At 40.1% G+C, this 12,543-nt stretch overlaps 1 protein-coding gene across 1 annotated transcript; it reads left to right on the top strand.

The window, feature by feature from the left end:
• Positions 1-3,095: 3,095 nt before the first annotated feature.
• LOC311252954 (NLR family CARD domain-containing protein 3-like) lies at positions 3,096-10,896 on the top strand (the record flags this gene model as incomplete). The annotated part of the gene is made up of 12 exons (XM_084346618.1): positions 3,096-3,132; positions 4,042-4,188; positions 4,763-4,876; positions 5,808-5,877; positions 6,042-6,261; positions 6,457-8,091; positions 8,158-8,254; positions 8,393-8,463; positions 8,509-8,566; positions 9,738-9,911; positions 10,024-10,070; positions 10,340-10,896. Exons 1-12 carry the CDS (start codon positions 3,125-3,127, stop codon positions 10,894-10,896), a joined length of 3,198 nt encoding a protein of 1,065 aa, XP_084202744.1. The 5' UTR covers positions 3,096-3,124.
• Between the last annotated feature and the right edge of the window lie 1,647 nt (positions 10,897-12,543).

The raw sequence follows: 12,543 nt of genomic DNA, 5'->3' as shown, positions 1-12,543 counted from the left end.
AAGTGTGAAACATCTCAAATGTCCGTTAAATTACCTTTAGACGGAGAGAAGAAGCTGCTGCGACACGAGGAGCAGTGAAAGTGAAAGTTAACTTGTGACAGGTGTCGTGCCAAAAAGTGATCGTCTGCCAGAATCTGATTTCCGGCCGCGGGAGCGCGCACAGCAGCCCGTTGAGCGGTAGCGTTTAAACGTCTGGTTTTCTCTGGATTAAACGGTCATAATATGCAGATACACACACCTGTACGTCCGCAATTATAGCAAAGGTATGTGTCTTAGACAGTTTAACGTTTGTTGTTACGTAATTATCACAACTGTGGCCAAAAGAAGTGGAGTTTGTAGTGAAATCAGGCCTGACAGTTACGTGATAGACGTGTCCCTATGTGCTTGGTATGTCTGATGCCTGTGTTTAGCCCTGTCTGATGAATTAGACTGTAATGAATGTGATTTATAGGTGTGGATTTTCAATAAAGAAATGATCACTTTTGCAATTATCCTTGTGACTCTGCATTATCTTTTATTATCTTATCTTTTATCTGATCTGGGCTCTACATTTGCTTCCCATGTTTGGATGTGTCTTGTATATCTAACAGTTTTCACCTGCCAAAAGCTGATTGAAGAACATATACAGTTACTGAGAGGTTATTTCTACCTAAATATGACTTGATCTCATTCTTAAGCTTCAAAATATGAAGATCTGAGCTCACAGTATGCTCCTGATGTTGGACTGAAAGGGGTGCTCTGCCTCAAAGTCACTTCATATCACTCATCAGTTATTTTTTGAAGAATATATCTTAACCACTACTTTTCACTACTTGTAAACTGTGTAAAGGGCCAGTGTGAGGTGTAATGTGAGGTGGTAATCTGTCACATATGATGCTTCGGGATAAAGACCAGTCATTTTGAGGCAGAAAACATCTTCAAGTTACAAGGAAGGAGCTGCAATCAGTTTTTGGCAAATGAAAAGGCACATTTTCTGTTGTAATGGTCCTTTAAAAGAATTTCAAGCTGTCCTGTGAGCTCAGATCTTTATATTACGAAGCTCAAGAATGAGATCAAGTCATATTTAGGCAGAAATAACCTCTCAGTAACTGTATATGTTCTTCAATCAGCTTTTGGCAGGTGAAAACTGTTATTTTATAGGCTTATGTAACCCTCCCGAATCATGTCTTTCATAGTATTGTCTCCAAATAGTAGGCATAAACAAGAATATTAGATGTACAAGACACATCCAAACATGGGAAGCAAATGTAGAGCCCAGATCAGATAAAAGATAATGCAGAGTCACGAGGATAATTGCAAAAGTGATCATTTCTTTATTGAAAATCCACACCTATAAATCACATTCATTACAGTCTAATTCATCAGACAGGGCTAAACAAAGGCATCAGACATACCAAGCACATAGAGACACGTCTATCACGTAACTGTCAGGCCTGATTTCGCTACAAACTCCACTTCTTTTGGCCACAGTTGTGATAATTACGTAACAACAAACGTTAAACTGTCTAAGACACATACCTTTGCTATAATTGCGGACGTACAGGTGTGTGTATCTGCATATTATGACCGTTTCATCCAGAGAAAACCAGACGTTTAAACGCTACCGCTCAACGGGCTGCTGTGCGCGCTCCCGCGGCCGGAAATCAGATTCTGGCAGACGATCACTTTTTGGCACGACACCTGTCACAGCTGGGGGGCAGTAAATAAAATGAATTAAAAAAAACTTCTTCTTCTCCTCCTTCTTCTCCTTCTTCTTATGGATGGAGTGCGGATCGGGAATCTACCTACAGTATATGCTCTAATTTTAGTAATAAAAAAAGAAAGATACATATATTTAAAATAAAATAAAATATATTTTCTGTCCATAAAAGTTGTTGTAGATTTATCATTGTATCTGGTTTTAAAGGCCGCTTTAGTAAGTTTTGTAAAAAGTCATACTTGAGTACGAACACTACTTGAGTAAGAGTCTTAAAGTTTTTATATTTAATATAATCAGGTATCAAAAGTAAATTAAACATGTATTTAAATGTATGTATATGCTGGAAGCTAGGGGTCGGACAATCATACTCAGCATTTGTTTCCAATACAATTTACGTTAAATCATTATTATTAAATTATTTATAGTATAATTCTTTTTGTTAAATTATCTCTCCTTTGTCCCATCAGATTTCTAATCCTTGAGGGCTCAACAGTTGAAAACAAGCATCATTAAATAAAAGTATTCAGGATAAAGGTTTTATAGAGCAGGACGGCTGGACTTTACTTCCCTGAGACGGTCAGATTTATAGCAGCAGTAAAAGAAATGGCACCACCTGATCTTGGGTCTCAGACTGGTGGAGTCTGCTTTGTTTTATTGATCAGATTATTCTAAGTGTGACCTGGATCACTGGGAACCTTCATCGACTTGATCAGATGATATTCATTTAGGACATTCGCTTCAGAGAGTTAACAGCCTCTGTCACATCTTTCACACAACTGAAGCAGTCTGTATGTGAGCAGTGAATATAAAACAGCTGATGGACAGACGGACATCCATGGGAATCACTTGAGTAAGTGTAACTCTACTTTGCTGCCGGTTTTGACACCGATTGAGACAAAACAACCTTCTCTAACACTTACAGCCACATCATTTCATCACAGACGATGAACTCTTGTCTTTAGAAACAGTTTGATTTAATAAGGTTATTGTTATTGTTACAGACTGTATTATCATTGCATGTCCAAATAATACATGACCTGTATAAACTTAAGGCTACATTTAGTCTCAAGCACAACCCACATACAATCTTTAACATTTCAACATTTAATCTTCTATTGACATTTGCATTTTGTTACTAACATTCATTAACATTATTATAAAAAAGGTAATTCACACAACTCTTACATCAAGGAATTTGAATCACAACGTATACAGAAGACGCTGACCTGATTTTCATTAAACTGCTTGATTTAATACAATTGTTGATTTGACTTCATTTCTGCTTTTAGTGATAAAGTGGGAACAAAATCAATATATTCTGTTTTTTACAGGACATGACTTGTGCCTCTCTCTCTCCCTCTCCCTCTCTCTCTCCATACAGTCTGTTATTGTTTCTCATCAGTTTAACTGCAGGTTGTTTCCAACATGGAGAGGTATGGTCATCACTTCACACTACAATTTCTTGTGTATTTCTGTCGAGCATATTATATTTCTTGGTATATTCTGACTTATAAGACTCGTGTTTTTGTTTTTGCCTGATTGAGAGCAGTTATCCATAAATGTATTGTATCTGACAGAACCATAATACACCATCTTAAAACAATCTCTTTGCACGCACGCTGGTATAATTTGATACTGGACTTTGATACTAAAGTTGCGTAAGTCATAAAAGTATTTGACATCTAAATAAAATCATTTTCACTGATGCTTATAAAGTTCAAAGGTTCAAGGTCAGCTGTACAGTCAAATAGGCTAGAGAAAAAACATTTCATTGTTTATTGCTTTATTACTTTGTAGGCTCTGTGTTTGCAGCGGTTGCTTGATATAAACACCATCCAGTCTCAGTGGGGCGGAGCTTCAGGGCTCTGACTGGCTGAGTCCTGCTCAATTAAACGGCCCCAGAGAGAAGAATAAGTACACACAGGACAAATAAATCAGTTAAACTAGCCAATAGGATCACACTCATGTTTGACTGGCAGCAGAATCATCCAGTGGAAAGCCTTTAACTGCAGTTCAACCCGGGGAAGTTTCTGTCTGGAGTCAAACAAATGTATTTATTAATATCTTATAGTTTTAATTGATACATTGCAATATTGATATTTTCAAACATATAGCCTACATATAGACATATACAGGTCGACATACCCATGACACCACTGCCCTACTTTGAAAGGATGGATTCCCTAAAAGAAAGTAAAGTACTCTCCAGTACCCTGATCAAAAGTTACTCACTACTTCAGGTACTTGGACTTAATGGTTAGTTTCTGTATCCATCTGTTACCGTGGGTATTGACAAAAAAGAGTTATTTTTTACCTCTCTAATACTCTCCCTCTTTGTTTAGCAAAATCCATCAGAGGAGCCCAGACGCCGCTGAACCTGAACCTGAGCCTGAACCTGAACCTGAACCCAGCTGTGTGTCCATCAAGAGTGACTGGTCAAAGCCAGGCTGGGTTAATTTTAAAGAAGAACACCTCCCCTCTGAACAGAAGTAAGCTTTGACTTTGTTTTATCTACTATAGGTGCATCACAGAGGGCACGCATACTGTTACTCAGTCACTCAGTCAGTCACACTCAGTCAGTCATCTGGCCTGTAGGGGGTCAACAATTTAGCCAGCCTATACAGTAGCATATTTTAAAGGATATGTTCTGGTTATTTTGGGCCTATCTTAATACAATACTCACATGCTGTATGTGTGAAGAGAGTTATAGGTAATTTAATCATTCCTCCCGTCTGTATTGACCCTGAAGTGATCCAATTTAACAGTCCTTGGTCGGTCCAAAAATTCAATCTCAACTGTAAAACTGGCTGGTATATAACATAATCTTGTCTCATATTATGTCTTATCAGTTAGTAGTGCCCAGTCTTTAAACTAAACAAATGACAGATGACGATTTTGATCTGTTATTTTTTACACAAACTATCACATGCAGTGGTCACAAAAGCTGTACAGGTGTATAAGGAGAGACACGAAATCTGTGTGTGTGTGTGTGTGTGTGTGTGTGTGTGTGTGTGTGTGTGTGTGTGTGTGTGTGTGTGTGTGTGTGTGTTGTCTGTCTACCAGAGTCCATCAGGAGAGACCAGATTTCCCTCAACCCAGCTGTGTGTCCATGAAGAGTGACTGGTCAAAGCCAGACTGGGTTAATTTTGGACAAGGGAGTTTTTCCTCTGAACAGATGTAAGCTGTTATGTCATCCCATTCATGTGTTTACAAGGAAGACAACCACAAATAGTTTCTTAACATAAGCCTACATGTACATTCTCAGTGGCGTTCGTCTTGGAACTGGAGCTGGAGTCGCCACTTGCACATAAAGCAACTCACAGCTAAGCCTGGTTTGCAAAAACTGCTGCACCTCAATACTTCCTTGACATGACCAAGGCCATAATACATTAGACTTTGACCCACTTTGGCTGGGCTTGAACAATGGAGACATTTTCTTTCTAGTGGGATTCCTTGTTTCGCCTACTTTAATTGTGAACCATGAATCCACAATTTTTAATTTTAACCTCATCTTAATGCTGGAAATTATCCTAAAACGCCTATACCAGTCTAGCCCAAAGTAAATTCAGTGCTGTTGTTGAACCATTTTGAACTCTTTTAAAATGTTAAAAGCTTATTTTTTCCCCACACTTTAATAATCTGTAGGAGTCTGAACACACTGAATTATTTATTTTTATTGCCTAAATCTTAAGCCAGCAGATGTTACTGAAATCAATGTAGTGGGCATCTGGTAATCAGAAAAGATGGTTTTGTTAGAGTTTGACTCACTACTGAAACACCCAGACACTTTACTGGTGAGCTAGCAAAGCCTGGTACATGCTAGTTTGTTAGCTTGTACCTTACTGATGTGGTTTTATCTTAGATTTGTTTGCATGAAAAGAATCACAAGAATCTAAGATTTCCTACGATGTATTGCATGACTTTACACTAAAATTGTGGCATTAGTCTGTTTGCTTAGCTGTGTTTGTGTTGCTTGGTGAACTAGCCAGACGACCCCCGGGCAGCCCACACAACTTAACAGGTTAAAAAAGATCAATAGAACAGGAAAAGGGACCTTAGAAACCAGCCTCTAACAGTTTATAATGTCAGCTAATACTTTCCTTCACAGAGTTGACCAAGAAGTTCCCAGCAGTCCATCTGCCCAGCGCCATCAAACAGACGTGGAATCCACATTTATGGTTTGTATCTGAGAAGATAGAAAGTACTTGCAATTACAAAATGAGAGGGAAAAAAATCTGGTCCTACTTTATTACCAAGACTAAAGGGTTGTTAATGAATGCACAATGGATTTGATGATGTTCTACAGCTTATTAATACTGCATTTGTTTGTTCAATGTTTAAGATGATTGAGGAGAGCATTGTCATATTTGTGAGGAATGAGATGAAGAAGCTTCTGAAGGTTCTGAATCCAAATGAATGTACAGAGGGGCAAGGGCAAGATGAGGAGGTGGTTGAAGGCGAGGATGAAGAGCAGATGAGCAGCAGAGAAGCATTTCTGAAGATAACTCTGAACTTCCTGAGGAAATTTAAGCATGATGAGCTGGCTGAATCTCTGCAGAGCAGTAAGACCATCTTTATACATCTAAAATGATGAAAAGGGAAAACAGTTATGCTAAAATAGAGATTATAACAAACCTTTTTCATAGCTTTAAATAGTTATGAATAGATATTAAAGTATTAATTCAGTCAGAAAATGAATGCATTCATATTTACTGTAACGTCCACTCATCAATCTTGATATTTGATTCTTTGTTCAGAAACTCAAGCTGCCATCTGTCAACGTGAACTCAAATCTAGTCTGAAGCAGAAGTTCCAGTGTTTGTTTCAGGCGATCGCTAAACCAGGAAACCACGACCTCCTGAATGAGATCTACACAGAGCTCTTCATCATCGAGGGAGGGACTGCAGAGGTCAACGATGAACATGAAGTTAGACAGATCGAAACAGCATCCAGGAAACCAGACAGACCAGAACCAACAATCAGATGTGAAGACATCTTTAAACCCTCACCTGGAAGAGATGAACCCATTAGAAGATTGCTGACACAAGGAGTGGCTGGCATCGGGAAAACAGTCTTAACAAAGAAGTTCACTCTGGACTGGGCTGAAGACAAAGCCAACCAGGACATACAGTTCACATTTCCATTCACTTTCAGAGAGCTGAATGTGCTGAAAGAGAAAAAGTTCAGCTTGGTGGAGCTTGTTCATCACTTCTTCACTGAAACCAAAGAAATCTGCAGGTTTGAAGAGTTCCAGGTTGTGTTCATCTTTGACGGTCTGGATGAGTGTCGACCTCCTCTGGACTTCCACAAAACTGAGATCCTGACTGATGTTACAGAGTCCACCTCAGTGGCTGTGCTGCTGACAAACCTCATCAGGGGGAAACTGCTTCCCTCTGCTCGCCTCTGGATAACCACACGACCTGCAGCAGCCAATCAGATCCCCCGCAAGTGTATTGACATGGTGACAGAGATCAACGGGTTCACTGACCCACAGAAAGAGGAGTACTTCAGGAAGAGATTCAGAGATGAGGAGCAGGCCAGCAGAATCATCTCCCACATCAAGACATCACGAAGCCTCCACATCATGTGCCACATCCCAGTCTTCTGCTGGATCACTGCCACAGTTCTGGAGGATGTGTTGAAGACCATAGAGGGAGAAGAGCTGCCCAAGACCCTGACTGAGATGTACATCCACTTCCTGGTGGTTCAGTCCAAAGTGAAGAAGGTCAAGTATGATGGAGGTGCTGAGACGGATCCACACTGGACTCCAGAGAGCAGGGAGATGATTGAGTCTCTGGGAAAACTGGCTTTTGAGCAGCTGCAGAAAGGAAACCTGATCTTCTATGAATCAGACCTGACAGAGTGTGGCATCGATATCAGAGCAGCCTCAGTGTACTCAGGAGTGTTCACACAGATCTTTAAAGAGCAGAGAGGACTGTACCAGGACAAGGTGTTCTGCTTCGTCCATCAGAGTGTTCAAGAGTTTCTGGCTGCTCTTCATGTGCATTTGACATTCATCAAAACTAGTGTCAATCTGCTGTCAGAAACACAAACAAGTTTTGGTTGGGCTGCAATATCCAGAGAAATGGCTGCAGCCAAAAATTTTTACCAGATAGCTGTGGACAAGGCTGTAGACAGTCCAAACGGAGACCTTGACTTGTTGCTCCGCTTCCTTCTGGGTCTTTCACAAACAACCAATCAGACTCTTCTCCGTGGCCTGTTGACAAACACAAGAAGTACACCAGAGAGCCGTCAGAAGATCATCGAGTACATCAAGACGAAGATTGGGAAAAAATCACCTCCAGAGAGAATCATTAATCTGTTCCACTGTCTTAATGAGCTGAATGACTTTTCCCTGGTAAAACATATTCAGCTGTATGTGAGATCCGGAAGTCTCTTCACAGATAAACTGTCTCCTGCTCAGTGGTCAGCTCTGATCTTCATCTTACTGTCATCAGAAAATGATCTCGATGTGTTTGACCTGAGGAAGTACTCCACTTCAGAGAAGGCTCTTCTGAGGCTGCTGCCAGTTCTCAAAGTTTCCAACAAAGCTCTGTAAGTACATAGAACAATGTAGAGTTAATATACTTATACATAAGTATACTGTACATATATAGTATTTGTATGCATATTTTCAAATGAAACAAAAGACCACATAAAACATTGTGTTTTTGCTCATTATTGTTTCTCCAGGCTGAGTGGCTGTAATTTGTCAAAGAGAAGCTGTGAAGCTCTGTCCTCAGTTCTCAGCTCCCAGTCCTCCAGTCTGAGGGAGCTGGACCTGAGTAACAACGACCTGAAGGATTCAGGAGTGAAGCAGCTGTCAGCTGGACTCGAGAGTCCACAATGTAAACTAGAAACTCTCAGGTCAGAATTCTGCAGTCTGTCGAAAACAACTTTAACACTGTCTGACCAGCCCTTATATTTACTAGCTTTCAGAAAGATATTTTCGTGGGATAAGAATCAGAGGGAAGGACGTGACGTTTTGGACAAAAATTAGTAACAGACACAGGACACAGAGAATATAGGGAACCAGGCACGAGGCACAGAGAATATAAGGAACCAGGCACAGGACACAGAGAATAAAGGGAACCAGGCACAGGACACAGAAAATATAGGGAACCAGGCACAGAAGACAGAATATAGTGAACCACGCACATGACACAGGGAATATAGGGAACCAGGCACATGAGACAGAGAGTTGGGAACCAGACACAGGACATAGAACATAGGGAACCACGGACATGACACAGGGAATAAAGGGAACCAGGCACATGAGACAGAGAATATAGGGAGCCAGGCACAGGACACAGAGAATATAGGGAACCAGGAACAGGAGACAGAGAGTCGGGAACCAGACTCAGGACACAGAATATAGGGAATCACCCACAGGACACTGATAATATAGGGAAACAGGCACAGGAAACAGCGAATAAAGGGAACCAGGCACAGGACACAGAAAATAGGAAGGAGTCAGTCACAGGATACAGAAAATATAGGGAACCAGGCACAGGACACAGAGAATAAAGGGAACCAGGCACAGTAGACAGAGAGTTGGGAACCAGACACAGGACACAGAATATAGGGAACCAGGCACAGAAGACAGAATATAGGGAACCACGCATATGACACGGGGAATATAGGGAACCAGGCACAGTAGACAGAGAGTTGGGAACCAGACACAGGGCATAGAATATAGAGAACCACGCACATGACACAGGGAATAAAAGGAACCAGGCACATGAGACAGAGAATATAGGGCACAAGACACAGAGAATATAGGGAACCAGGCACAGGAGACAGAGAGTTGGGAACCAGACTCAGGACACAGAAAATATAGGGAACCAGGCACAGGACACAGAAAATACAGGACAATGTATTTTCACTTTTTGTTGTTGGCTGTCCAGCAAAGTTGGTCAAATGTCACTCTCCCCCATCTGGTTCCCCTCCCCCTCTTGTTTTGTTAATAACTCTTTTAGTGCATTTGCTTTTGAATATTATATTACCAGGATCAACCTTTATGATTTTATCTTTGTAGCTTGGCAGGCTGTATGGTTACAGAGAAAGGCTGTGCTTCTCTGGCCTCAGCTTTGAGATCCAACCCCTCCCATCTGAGAGAACTGGACCTGAGCTACAATCATCCAGGAGAGTCAGGACAGATGCAGCTGGCTGCCGGACTGGATGATCCAAACTGGAGATTGGACACTCTCAGGTATGAAGAGGCTTACTGTCAAGCAGTAAAAGGTGTTCTTATGGTAGCTGTGTGGCAAGAAATTGTTTTTTAATAAATATGCTTGTCTAACATTGAATCTCTCATCCTCTAGACTGGACCACAGTGGAGCCTCCAGGCTGAAACCAGGTCTGAGGAAGTGTAAGTGTATTTTTAAGTTTGATTGATGACCAAAAAAACAAAAAGCAGAATAGAAACTGAAACAACATAAAAGCATGTTTGTATTTCTATACTAAAACCAGTGATATATGCACATGCATTTTAAGTGAATACTACAATGGTGTCTTTCCTGGTAGCCTTAGCTGGTTAGCTTTCTGGGGACATCCTGGTTGTCTAGTTAAATTTTGCCATTGGTAAATGTAACATACGTGCCAATGATATTATAATAGGGACTTTTTCCTTAATTTCAGATGCCTGTGAACTCGCAATGGACCCAAACACAGCACACAGAAACCTCTTCCTATCTGACAACAACAGAAAGGTGAGGTCAGTGAGAGAGGAGCAGCCATATCCCGATCAGCCAGAAAGATTTAACCATTGGAGACAGCTTCTGTGTCAAACTGGTCTCACTGGTCGTTGTTATTGGGAGGTTGAGAGGAAGGGAGAAGCTCATATAGCAGTGACTTACAAAGGAATCAGACGGAGTGGAGATGGTGATGGCTGCTTGCTTGGAGGGAATGATCGGTCCTGGAGTCTAAAATGTTCTGATGGTGGCTACTTTGCCTCTCACAATAACGAAGTCACGCCTGTAGGTCATCCTTCATCCTCATTTGTGTCTAACAGAGTAGCAGTGTACCTGGACTGTCCTGCTGGGACTCTGTCCTTCTACAAAGTCTCCTCTAACACACTGATCCACCTCCACACCTTCAACACCACATTCACTGAACATGTCTTCCCTGCGTTTGGGTTTAGGGCTGAGTTAAGGTATGGGTGTTTTGGTACCTCAGTGTCTCTTTGTCAGCTGTAGGTGGAAGAGTCAACTCCTGAGTAGAGAAACACACTGATTAAAAGCTGGTTCAGGCTGTTCAGGATCACACACAGACACACGCGTTCTGATTTTCTTTTTTCAAACATCGTCCTGGAGGTAATAATAAAACCTCAAAACAAAAGATTGTAACTGCAAGAAACACCACCTTCTTTTAAATCACCCCACAAGACGTACTTTAACTGGAAGGGTGTTTTTGTTTGTTCAGTTTTAATCCCACTTTTATCAGTTTTATTTGACATGTTTTTACACTGTTTTATCAGCTCGTATGTTCTATGTTTTCCATGATGTTTGTTGTTTTTATATTGACAGTATGTACCATTTTATCTTGTTCACTTTGTAATTGTGCTTTGATGTGTGAAATGTTTGGTATAATTCTTTAAGGGCGTCACTTGGTGTTGAAAAGTTGTGGGGACATAAGGGCTCAAATGAAAAAACAACTCTTAAAGGGTCTTCGTGATACATTATAGAGGCAATGCAGCCCACTGAGGTCAGAGTAGATACAGTAATGATGGTCCATCAAAATTGTATGTAATTATGCTTTTAAAGAGTATTTCTTATTCTTACTATGAGATGGAGTTTAGATTCTGCCACAGATAAACTGGTGAGACTAATCTTTTAATACTTTAATATATGGCCAAGTGAGTCAATTCATACAGTACTTACTTACACACCTGAAGGCTCCAGGAAAAACTGTCACTATACTATGAAATCATCGCTGTAATTTTACAGTAAATTACTGGCTAATGATTGCAGTATATTATTTTACAGTAATACAAATCAAAACACAGTAATATATTGTATTTCTACAGTAACATATACACAAGTTTATTGTGAAAATACAGTAATTTGATGTAAAACGACAATGTGATACTGTAATAATCATCTGCAGTTATTGTAAATAAGTGTTGGACCACTTGTAGGCCTGATAGCATGTTGTTAGCATGTAGTTATCCTTTTGGCATGTTAGCATGTGTACCTTGTTGTAAAACTACAACAATTGATTGCTCAATTACTGTATGGCGCTGTACCCTGATTACAGCATTTCCTTGCAATGTACCATTTTTCCCTTTTTTATCGCTTCAGAATGCTACATTCAAATCCTCAGCGGCTTACTGAAATATTCCAAATAATTACCCATCATGCATTTCAAAAGCATAATTGCAGTAATTTACTGTGAAAACCTGCAGTGTACAATGTGTCTCTACTGAAATAGTAAGATTTGATATGATCCTCCACTTCTGTAACACAGGTACAATATCATAACCTGTGCAATCTAACGCATACTAATAAAACAACACTGAAATCGATCCTACACCAAGATGTTTAATATTTGAGTCTTCAAAAAATGTTGATTGATTGATTAAAAAATGATAACAAATGATATAGATAACAATGTGAATGATATAGAACAACCTTACTTTACATGCCTGTGTAATGAAAAAATACCATTTACTGCCTCTTAGTGGTGAAAACAAGTAACCACAACACAGATATCCAACACATATTATCACTGCTATCAGAGTATCTACACCATTAGTAGACAAAAAAAAAATCCTATCCTAAACCAATGCAATGCCATTGTCTACCCATTTTCCATTATATTTATTTTTATATTGAATATTCTTT

The sequence above is a fragment of the Pagrus pagrus genome (genome assembly GCF_965226575.1).
Source record: "Pagrus pagrus genome assembly, chromosome: 24".
Taxonomy (NCBI): domain Eukaryota; kingdom Metazoa; phylum Chordata; class Actinopteri; order Spariformes; family Sparidae; genus Pagrus; species Pagrus pagrus.
The sequence above is the reverse complement of the archived record's forward strand: the minus strand, read 5'-3'. Positions and strand labels throughout refer to the sequence as shown.